The sequence below is a fragment of the Poecile atricapillus genome, chromosome 1, assembly GCF_030490865.1.
Source record: "Poecile atricapillus isolate bPoeAtr1 chromosome 1, bPoeAtr1.hap1, whole genome shotgun sequence".
NCBI classification, from domain to species: domain Eukaryota; kingdom Metazoa; phylum Chordata; class Aves; order Passeriformes; family Paridae; genus Poecile; species Poecile atricapillus.
This window is the reverse complement of record NC_081249.1, coordinates 82,509,851-82,521,889: the sequence shown is the minus strand read 5'-3', so window position 1 is coordinate 82,521,889 and position 12,039 is coordinate 82,509,851. Positions and strand designations below refer to the sequence as shown.

The 12,039-nt window shown below is 37.1% G+C and overlaps 1 protein-coding gene across 1 annotated transcript in view; it reads left to right on the top strand.

Annotated features, from left to right (window-relative positions):
• DLG2 (discs large MAGUK scaffold protein 2) overlaps window positions 1–12,039 on the top strand; it is a 420,316-nt gene that overhangs the window by 151,283 nt on the left and 256,994 nt on the right. The window contains exons 7-8 of the mRNA XM_058830779.1: window positions 1,908–2,052; window positions 5,291–5,432. Of these exons, the coding sequence (XP_058686762.1) occupies window positions 1,908–2,052; window positions 5,291–5,432 (287 nt within the window). The remainder of the gene's footprint in view (window positions 1–1,907; window positions 2,053–5,290; window positions 5,433–12,039) is intronic.

Genomic DNA, 12,039 nt, shown 5'->3' with positions numbered 1-12,039 from the left:
TGAATCTGAAGTGTTTGGCAGTTTTGAAATACATAAACAAGAAAGGCATAATTTCAGCCACTTATTCTTTCTGCCAGCCTATTAATTTAAGATATTTATTTATTAAAGGTATATGTAAGTTACTGCTCTTCAACATAACATAACAAAGAAAGATACAGGAATTTATAGAAATTAGGTATAAGATTTGTTATTTAAATAGAAGACCTGTCAAAATGCAGCATACCCTGTCAGCAGCTCCTTTCTGTTAGGAAGGTGTTAGGCTGTATCACTGCTCTTCATGTCAAATTATCATAATGTACCTGCCATTGTCTCTTTTAATTACCCTTAAAACCAAGCCTGAGAATTATACAAGGAAAAAGACCAAAAAAGGAAGACAGAATCTATACATTCAGCCATACTGTCCAATAGCAATTATTTTTTCTTGGTGCTGATGAAATTGTCTGGATATGAAGAGTCCTCCAGTGATTCATAATAGCTGGATTTCTTTCCAGTTGCCAAACCCTTTGGCAGTTGCTTATTGTCACATTCAGGTTTCTTATAGTTTATTGATACTAAATTCCCTAGAAAGAGTATATTTTTTCCTGACATTTACTGTTATGTTATACTATAGTGAGGAGGGAATTCTGCTTCAGTCTTGCATAATCCTTAAAAGGAATCCTTGCAGTAACTGTGGAAGTTGCAGTATGGCAATTTAAATGACAGCAAAATATTTCATATGCAACATTCACTGTGAAATGTAGGTCATTGAAACAGGCTCCCCAGGGATGTGGTCAGAGCACCAAGCCTGCCAGAGTTCAAGGAGTGGATGGACAATGCTTTCAGTCACATGGTTCAGTTTCGTTCACTGCAAGGAGCAGGGAGTTGGACTCAATGATCCTTATGGGTCCCTTCCAACTCAAGATGTTCTGTGGTTCTGTTATTTCTCTTGTCTTGTGCCACATGCCTGAAACCTGGATCTACACCCTTTACTTTTTTCCCCTATCCTATAATTTCTACCTCCAGGAGGTTTATACATTTTTGTGGCAGGGAACATTTATGGCTCTGTTTATAGGAGGAAAACCTATTATTGACATTCTGTGAATACAGAGGATTTATATGTGAATAAATTTCATGTGCCTCTACAATAAACCACTTCTGATATTTTTCTTTTGATTTTCTTTCTGTGGGAGTAAAGCATAAATAGGCAAAGCTTATTGCCACCATTTCCCTCCCTAGTTTATCTGTAGTCTTCTACTCTTATCCTTGCTTAAGTGTTTTTCTTTTCTAAAAAAAAAGCATAGAACTAATACTACATTATCTTATTTTTCCAATGTCTTTTTCCTGTGCTTCTAGAAAACAGACAAACTTTCACAATGAAAAATACCTTTTCCCCATCCTGAACGGCCTTTTTTTCAATTCCTGCACCTCCTAGGTATTCTATATGCCATTTTTTACCTCTCCTTATTTCAAGGATCAATGTTGTATCAGTGATGGAAAGATTTGGGTGAGTTGGGTATTTCTGAGGTCCCAGCTCTGGAGGCTGAGAGATGAATTAAGAAGTTTATTTTGTTAGGTCAAATAATGTAGACAGTTTCTGTAACCGATATGGTGCTATTAACTTATAATTAAATACAGTTTTATATTGGTGATTATAGAAGTAGCAGAACATCACAAAGGACTTTTCTAATGGCAAAAACAAGTGCCTTCTTGACTCATTTTGATTTTGTGTATCAATATTGCTACATCAGTCTTTGAATATTCATGTGCTAGGAAAACAGTGTTTTCTGCCCTGCAGCAGTATTGCTTCTATATAATTTTTAATGCTCTTCATTTACAGCAATGTTCCAGATATTTTGAAAACTTCAAGGATGTTTCATCTTTGTGTCTATTTCTGCATTTCAACTCACCTTTCTGATTTCTCCTTTAAGGTAAATAATTACAGTTTGGAAGAAGTTACCCATGAAGAGGCAGTAGCGATACTGAAGAACACATCAGATGTAGTGTATCTGAAAGTTGGAAAGCCCACTACCATTTACATGACAGATCCATATGGCCCACCAGATATTACTCACTGTAAGTGACTTCTGTGACTTCCTTTACAAGAGATATTTGAGTTTGTCTTATGATTGTATTTTTTCATAGCTTGTTCAAAGTACCCCATTAAGGTTTATGAAACAGCTTGGAAGGCTACAAAAATGAAATGTTTATTGCCACCCAAGTATGCTGCACTCAACAAATATTGCAAATAATAATTTTAAAATTAATAAAATAAATAATTTAAAGTAAATAATTGCAAAAGTAGCAATGTAAAAGATTTATGGCTGTGCTGGTTCCAAGTAGCCATTGTGCAGGTGATCAGACTGAACTGTATACTCTTGTGAAGATTGCAGCAATAAGTATATGCAAATGCATTTTGAAATATGATTAGATTTGTAGCCTGGAGTACTCTGACCACTGAAAAATTGGAACAAGCAGCAAACCATCTTGTACAAAAGCAGTAGAAGCCTGAGGCAAATATATCTCATATATGAATAAAATATTTTACTGGAATGTAAAAATCACTGCTCTACTTACAAAACTTTACTTTTTTCTGTGGATATTCAATTCTTGAAGTTACAGACCTGTTTGGGTTGAAAGGTACCTCAAAGACAAAAAAGTCCCCCTGCCATGGAGAGGGACACCTTCCACTAAACCAGGGTGTTGTTCAGAGCCACATCCAGCCTGGCCTTGAGCACTTCCAGGGATGGCATATCCATGGCTTCTCTGTTCCAGTGCTTCATTACTCTCATAGTGAAGAATTCATAAATCATTGGTCCACTTCGCTTTATTCTCAGTTTATCCATCAACTTTATATATGTTCATCTGGCTTTTTTTTTTTTTTTTCAGAGGACCAAGGCCTCATTTGTCCTTGCATTCAATGTACACTCTGTTGTAGTAAAATCTGTTTAAATAATATGGTAAAACTCACTGAAGTATCCCATAGGAAGAGAAGATGTCCTCATTTTAAAACAAAGTGATTTCAATCAGGTCATCATATCTATGCACTCAAAAACAACTAGGCTCATGTCCAGCACTTAGGTAGAAAGATGTGCATCCAGGTGCATCCCCAGGACTCCCTGAGGTGACCATGTACAAGGGTTGGTGGCTGGCTGTGGAGTCCTTACCATATATATATAGATTTTATGTTGACAGCCTCCTTGCTGGAGTGCTTTTTGTATTCTTAAGGAGATGACAGCAGTAAGGATCTTCTGTCTCTGCCATCTGTCCCTACTATGCACGGCTTTAGGATTTACTCACATCAATGCTGTCTCCTGCTCTGAGTGTCCTAGGCTCCTACCTAGTCTTTATCACCCCCATCTCTTAATGGCTTGAATATTTGTTTTAATTTGGGTGTAGGCTTTCCTGGCAAGTTGCATGTAATTATACTGAGTATTGATGATTTATTGATGAAGCTAGCTTTTTTGATACATGCCATAATTTTATAACCCTCCTGCCAGTCCTCCTGGTGTCCATATCCAAGCATTTCCATTCCCTTGTCATTCACAGCAATCTTAACATTTCAGCAGCACTCTCTGTACTACTGGTGCCCATTACTCTAAAGAGTTCATTGTTGAAAACTCCCTTCTTCATTAGTTGTTCATTAAAAACTTGTCTGCCTTGATCCCCAACAGGGACCAGCTGCACCATCTAACAACTGGATGGAAATGCAATTTTTGACAAGAACTTCAGCAGTCGATTCATACCCATCTTGATTTCCTGCTAATAATTCTGTGGGCACTTAAAGCAAACTAAGGGTGGGGAAATTTAGAGGGTGCTGAATGCTAAGGATTTAAATTTTTCTGCACTTTTGCAGTGTTGCTACTGTGGACTGACAAAGTTGAGGGAAAAGCTAAATATCCCAAATCCTCCTTATTCAGTCTGCTCCATGAAAACAGAAGGGAAGCTTTTGTAGCACGCATGTCAGTGGTATGCTCAGCCGTGCTGAGGATGCCTGTTTAGTTAGCAAATGTTACGACAGATGGCAATCATGTTGTTCAGTAGCAGCCTGGTCTGGATCTTAGCAAAGCCCAGGAAGTAAAAATGCTAAATGTCCCTATCCAATCTCCAGCTTTATAATACTTTCAAAATAATGATTTTGCAGTTCTAAAACAGTGTGGTTTATTATGTCACATTATAGATCAGCAGCATATGAGAAGACAGAAACAATTCCAGTGGGAGAGTAAAGGTTGAAAAGATTTGCAGTAGCCCTTCCCAAGCTGTTGGTTCATACAGATTCATTTATCCTCAGGGAACCTTTCATTATACCTACATGTTCAGAGTATTTCAGAATGCATAATGGCCTCTCCCTGTAGAGAGATTTTGCTTTGAAGCATTCTGTATCTCAGCATCTGAAAAAAAGACTGAAACTAATACTAGAAAGTTTAGTTGTCTTCCTCTCATGATAAAATTAATCACAGATCACTGCAGAAGCATGTAACATTGCTTTTTATCTTTTATCATTTCTTTTTCTAATTCAATTAAGTAGAGATAGAATACAACTATTACTGCATCTCTCCAGTCATAAATGTCCCAGATAACTTCAGAATAGCAAAAAGCACACAAACAACAAAACCTGCAAACCCAGTATATAAACAGACAACACAGTACTGCAACTTTAATCATTAATATGTAAGAGATTTGCATCCATTTTCTATTTCAAGTATACAGATTTACCGTGGTCTAAATACCATCTATGTTGATACTGAAATTTAGATCATATTGCTGTTTTGGGCACTTCTAGTAGATCACAGCTTTGAATGTATAATTTGAATGTGTAATGTACATTATTCTTGCCACACATAAAATTCCTGCTCTTATCCTGCATTGAGTTCTTAGTATATTACTCCCGTTACTGCACTGGAGCCAAAAAGAGTGTTTTAATCTCATCCTTTCCTAATTGCTTTTCCTTCTGCAAGTTAGTCCTAAGTGAAGAAAGTTTCCTGTCTCCCAAACAGGAGACCTATTCAGGCTTCCTCTTCAGGAACTAAAGATCCTCTAAAGAGTGAATCCATGCAAATAACCCAGCATTTCTGTTACTGTTTTTATTATTACAATTATTATTATTATTATTATTACTACTATTTTCAGGGAAACTCCAGCTGTTAATTCTTTCTTGTTATATATTAAGCTCTCTCAAGCTAGGATTATTTGTTTTGACTGTATTTACAGCATTGAACATATTCTTGGTACTTAAATAAAAAAAATTATGTTCTTGTGACATCTAATGATACATGAAAGTTGCTGACTAGAAATGTTCATTTTTAACCATCAGCTTATTCTCCACCAATGGAAAATCACATACTGTCTTCTGGAAACAATGGCACTTTAGAGTACAAGGCATCCCTGGCCCCTATCTCACCAGGAAGATACTCACCCATTCCAAAGCACATGCTTGTGGAGGACGACTACACCAGGTCAGATTCTTCTCTTTATTTGTTGCCTTTCATGCAGATGTAAAGGACATAAGCACTCAGTGCATCTCAAACAGAATACAGTATACTGTTCCTTTTTATTCAGCCTTTTTATTTTTATTTTTTTTTAAATAATCCCCAAAGAATTGTGACTACTATGTGGAAGTACAGTAGCAGAATTGTATCTGTGTAGTTAATTTCAAGGTAGAAGAGACACATAGGAAAAGGCTGGGAGGATTCTTTTATGCCTTGTTTTAGATGAACACTGAATGTCACTGATGAGACAGTGTGTATTTATCTTTTTTTTGAAGAGCGCTACCATTCACCTAGAAGACAGAAGTTGTTCAGTGTGGAAAATGAGCTCTCATTATAATGTCTAATGCCACAGAAAATGAGAAATTATTTTTTGGGGGGCTAGGAGGGGGCTGTTCTGATCCTCTAACCTGACTTGCTGTGTCTTACAAGTGAAAGAATCTCATCCACTTTCGTATTCATCAGCTTCATAACCCACTAATTTGCATTTCATTTTTCTTGTTTCATGTGATTACTATCTCAAGCTGCTTAACTTGTTGGATCAGACAGATTCAGAGTAACTAAATCATGATACAGTGTTTAATCAGGACATAAATGTGTGGAAAACCACACCTTTCTTCCCTGTCTAGGTTAAAAGAGTTTATCTTTTGTTTTGATTGAGAATGCAAAGCTGAAATTTATTTCCTTCAACTTATGAGACATTCAGTTAGAATGGACTTCCTTTGAATGGTTCCAAGAAGTTACATTTTTAATTAATAGTTAAAACATTGAGTTCATTAAGTCTGCACCAGTGTTTTTACCTGATCTAATAGTGATCTCATAATTTCTCAAATACCTCTGTATAGGGAGAATACCAATATTAAAATACCTGTGTTGCAGTGATGAAGGCTTTGTAAATTAGCTTGTAGGGCTGAATTCTCTTCCATTATGAGATGTCAGCACAACTATTGCCAAGAAAGAGTTAGAAAAGTTTAAAAACAGCAAAAAAATTGCACCCTTAAAAGTAAATAATAGCTAAGGACATAACGAAGTCACAGAAAGTGAAGGGATTAATTCTAAAAAAGGAGATAAGCTGTCCTGGCAATGAAAAGACCATTTAAACAGAAGGTTTGTAAGGTGACAAAGAAGTATTGTTAGTCCTGTTTCTTTGTGTTCATGTAGCTGATTTTATCATTCTAGTTACCTCTAAAAAAAAAAAGTAAAGAAGAAATAGTTATAGAAGGGAAGGCAGTGACACTCTTAGCCCAATAGTTTAGCAGATATCCAGTAGAAAGCCTGCAAAGAACCATGCAGGATATGTATTGAAATTAATTAGGATATCCTTCTGACCTTTTTTTTTTTTTCTCCTTAGGAAGAAAGATGCATTTGTATGCTGATATTTTTAGAATGTGTTTAAGCAAGTTAGTTGTGCTGGTTTAGCTCCTGAGAGAAAAATGAAATACTGGCAGTCTGTTTCTTCTCCAAGGTATTCACACCAGCGTCCACTTTATATTATTTGTAGGGAAAAAAATGAATGCCCAGAGAAGTTCTTTTTATTGTGTGAAATACTTCACTCCTGTGTTCTTTTTCCTGTCTGGATTTCCAAATTAATGTGTTGCCTAATCAAGGGCTGATATCTAAAATCTTCCTGTGTCACTGGCACTATCGACAGGAGCTGCTGACTCTAGGAGCATGATCTGTGACAGGCGTGTGGCACCAGCAGCAGTAAGGGTGTCAAGTGACGGGAGCAGGCTCTGAATGCCGCAGCACAAAGCAGATGGAAATCTCATATTTCTGAGCAAGTGTTAAATCTGACCTATTGAAAAGGAGGAGTCTATTTGAGCTTCATTTTATTAGTGAAAATAGTCAATATGCTACATCAGGAAACAAATGCACAAAGAGAAAACAAATACAGTCATAAGACAAATGACTCTTGCCATTGCATTTCCTCACTGGACATGCACACACATTTGAGAGACACCCAAGCAAGAACCAAAGACCAGTTTTCTTCTCTGACTAGAATGACTAAGAAGCTCTGACCTTAAAAACCAAACCATTTAACCCTTAAATGCTGCTGAGATTTTTTTTTTTAATACGGTTCATGTGTCTAATTATTGCCTATTGATTCAAGTGGGACTAGTGAAATGCAGCAGTTAATTCTCACAGTCATTTCCACAGCTATAAACTCAGAATAGTGAATGCACTCTTTCTGTTCAATGCCATAGGATTGCTGATGGATCTGCCATTAAAATGAGATGATGTTTGGGAAGTCTTTGTTGCTGACCAATTCAGAAAATCTTTTGGGAATTCAATTATCATATTGATAACTTTAGTAAAACCTATAGACGCCTTGATTGCAGCATTTACAATTAGGTTTTCTCACATAATGTTTTATAATTAAAATGTTTGCCAACTACTGCAGTGCTCTCCATTAAAACTACCTGGTTCTTGCTGTAATAGGTTTACAGGGCTAATTTACATTGTGCTCACATAAGGAAATTTATTACCCATGCAGTCTTGCAACACTTTGAGCATATTTTCATTTGTGCCAGCTAAATATATTTGGAACAGTAACTTCTCCACTAAAAAAGGCTTTTGCAATATTGGAATTCTCTGTCCAAGTGATTTGAGTGAGGCAGATGACAAGTTTCCCTTTAACTTGCTTGTGATAATGAATCTATCAGTAAAGCTTACATGATTCAACTAATTTTTCCCATTTCCTCCTGCTTTTTGGTTTTGTATTTTTTTTTGTTGTTCATTCCAGTTCTAAGGGTTTTTTGTTTTTTTTTTTTTACCTAAATATATCTATTTTTACTAACAAAAATAAGTGCTTCAGTTGATACAAATTTGTATCTTTTGGTCTGATAGTGAATCTGTGCCTGAAAAAAATTCAGTCTATATAAAAAATAGCCTAAGGGATAGAAAAATAACAAAGCATCTTCAGCCATAAATTTTAATGAAGCTAAATGTTGTCTCTTAATTACTGAATGTTTTTAAGTTGTGTGTATTGTTGGTACAAAATACAATCAGTGATGGGCATATTTTACTTCTTATTTTTTCTGGATTTATTTTAAATTCATTTAGAATGGAAACTTTGGCTTCCTGTATTTTTTACAGCAATTATCACCTTTTAAATGAAATAAAATAACAGAAGTTCACGTTAGTAGAATGTGGGATCAAAACCAGATAAAAAATGTATGTCAAATAATTCTACCAGTTCACATGGTAAGACACTGCTTGTTTTAGTTTTTAGTGAGATTAAATTTTTGTGCAGTCAGTGCAGGGGATTCATTGATTGTGTTCCTGGTCAGTCCCTGATACTGCTAGAGGGGAGAAACAGGATTTGTGGCAAAGGTGGTGATAAATAACAGCTGGGATCAGAGTGACCATGACTTAGCTTAGTTCTTGATTCAAAGGAAGTCTGGATAGATAGTCAGCAAGTTATGACTTGAGATTTCAGAAAAGCAGACTTCAACCTTTTTGGAGAGTTGCTTAGCAAAATCTCTTGGGATGCTGCCACAGAAACATAGGGCCCATGAAAGATGGATGGTTTCTAAATAAAACTTACTGAGAACTCAGGAAGGAACCATCTTGTTGAGCAGAAAGGAGGGGGGCTCAGCAGAAGGTGTTCATGGCTGAGCAAAGAGCTTTCTGGTGGCCTAAAATCCAAAATATAGACAAGCATTGCTTGACTGCTTAGTGACAAAATTAGAAGACTGATTGATTTGAGCTAAGACTTACCCTCAAGTGTCATAAAGGAAAGCAAAAATGATTCTGCAGATGTGTGCTACTTTAAAAATTAAGGTAAAACTTGAGGAAGTAAAAAGGTGATAAATAGGAGAGAAGTCAATGTAGTGACAGATAATGTAGAAAAAGCTGAAATACTTAACACGTTTTCCAGGCACTTAAGGGCCCAGAAGGTAATTGGAATAGTCAGCATAGATTGACTAAAAGCAGTTTGTGTGCTTGTCCAGACTTGTTGACTTTCCTGATAGAAATTTCAACTGCTTGGATGAGGGGAGAGGAGTGGCTGCCCTTCACCAAGCAGTGCCACAGCACAGGTGCTCCCTTGAGCAGGAATGCCTCTGTGCTGAGGGAAAACACAGCTGACTCCGAAGTCATACCTGACCTGTGTCATAACTCCCACTAATGTGCATCTGGGATCTGCTGTGGGGCACGGTAATTCCTTTTCTCCACTAGTTGTCATGGGGAGTGGCTGCAAAGGTGTTTCTCACACCTCTTCTGTGGGCAGGAAAAGCTGTAACACGGGGAGCACCCTTTAAAACTCTTCCAGCAGCCTCTCATCCAAACATGAGGAAGTGTTGGATGAACATGTACAGCTAATCAGAAAGGAAATATGGTTTGTAGTGGTTTGGAAACCTTGTGGATAGTCTTTTGGGTTTCTCCTGGATTGTGTGCTGTATTACCTTGCTAGCTAGCCTTCTCCCAGCATGGTTATGCTCATTTGCACACAACGATGTTGGTAAGAATTTTAACCCAGTCTCCTACACCACACTTTGAAAGCTGAGGAAGATAGCACTAAAAGAAGGCCCTGAGTTGGGAACTGACTTAACCAGCAGGCTCAAAGGCTGATGATCATCACTTGGCATGAGTCAAGTGGTCAGTGATGAGCAGAGGAGCTCAGGATACCTAGGGCGTCAGTGAATATCTTCATCAATGACCTAGATCATGACACACAGTGCATCCTCAGCAAATTTCAAGAGGATAATAAATTAAGAGGGAGTGGTTAACATGACAAATGGAAGAGCTGTATTCTAAAGGGCTCTTGATATACTTGAGGACTTGGCTGTCAGAAGCCTCATAAAGTTCAGTTGGTAGTCTGCATCTCAGGTGGAGGAGCTGCACACACTTGTGCAAGGCATGCACATCTGAATTGCAGTTTCTCTCAAAATGACCTGGATGTTACTGCAGACACCAAGCTGAACATGGACCCAGAAGAGCACTCTCACTACTAGTCAGGTAACCACCATACCAGGCTATCTTTGGAGAGGCATGGCCAGCAGAAAAATATGTTCTTTTCTAAAAGCTGCTGACCAGTTTTTATTCTTTGACTTCAGGAGGGTTGTGGAGAGGAGCCAACATATTCTGAGAGCCCTAAATCACATGGAGGTTGGAGGGGTGTTGAGGGAGCTGGGGCTTGTTCAGTGTTGTGAAGAGGAGATTAAGGGGCAATCTAAGAGCACCCTATAAGCACTCAGTAGCAAAAATGATGAAACCAAACTCTTCAGAGCAGAGAAGCAGCAATGGTAACAGGCATTGGTTTGGGATGTTCTGATTTCAATTTGAGTAGAAATTAAAACATGAGATGGATGGAATAGTGCTGGAGTAGGGCTGTGAAATATCCACCCTTTAAAATTTTTATGAATTGGCTAGGTAAAGTCTAGTGTTGTCAATAGTCCTGATTCAAGCACAAGATTGGATCAGATGACATATTGAGATGCATTCCAACCAAATTTTATATGCTAGTAGTAAGAAAAAAAGGAATTTTTTGTTTTAGTCATTTTGTGGAACATGTGTTACTAATACAGCAGAGAGAGATGTTACAATTTTCTCTTTAGCATATTTCTGCCTTCCTATTTTCAGAAATATTAAAATTATAGCCTAAAAATCTTGTAGCTTTTAGATGTTACTTTCTTCTGTCTTTAATGAACAACAACAGGAAGAGTTCCATAAAAATAAAGAACTGCCATCTTGGGTTTTTACTTCCTTTTTAGCTTCAGATAATGGTAACACCAAACTTCTGAGCTTCAGCTGATAAAAAATTCACTTTAACATTTAACTCTGGCTAGATATTAAAGATTCATGGATGAAAAAGCTGAGTTATCTGTTTTGCTGTGTAAAGCATGTTTGATTATTTTTTTTTCACATGCATTTTTGCAAAATAGCATTTTCTGGATAGGGAAGAGGTACTGAGAATTGGATGGGAAGGAAGAGAAAACCATTAAGATGAAGTCTCAGGGGATTTTTTTCCCTGTATTGAAAATAGTATTCCTCAACTATTTCTTATTTACTTATCTAAACCTGCTAGTTGAACTGATGGTGTTTAATGGAAAGACTTTAAAGTTTCTGTTGACTCACAGACGTGACCTTCCAGTCAGCCATTACAACAAATATTACAGTTTGTGTGTTACAAAATGATCATTAACAGATTTCTGATTATGGTTTTAGGAAGAAAAACAATAGGATAAAAGAACTGCAGCTTTTAACAATGACTCCTGAAAACTGCTCTTTTGGGATCTTTAGAGTTGATTCAGGTCACAAGATACTCTGCATGTTCCAAAAGTGTCCATTTGCTGAAAGGGGGCAACTGCATTTCCTGTCAGTCTTTGTGTGGGAACAGAGTTTACACTCACATTTCATAGTCAAAGTCTTTGACTGCTTAGGTAGAACGTTCAAATGAGTTTTACACCACAGTTAGTGTTACCATACATGTGTTGAGTAAGAGACACATAGAAGCCCACTGACAGAGTTACAGGAGCAAATGTAGTTGTGAGCTCACAACAATCATTCACCATGCCTAACTCAAAATCAGCATATTACCTCTACCCTAAAGAGAATATATGTAGTAGTATGGGAA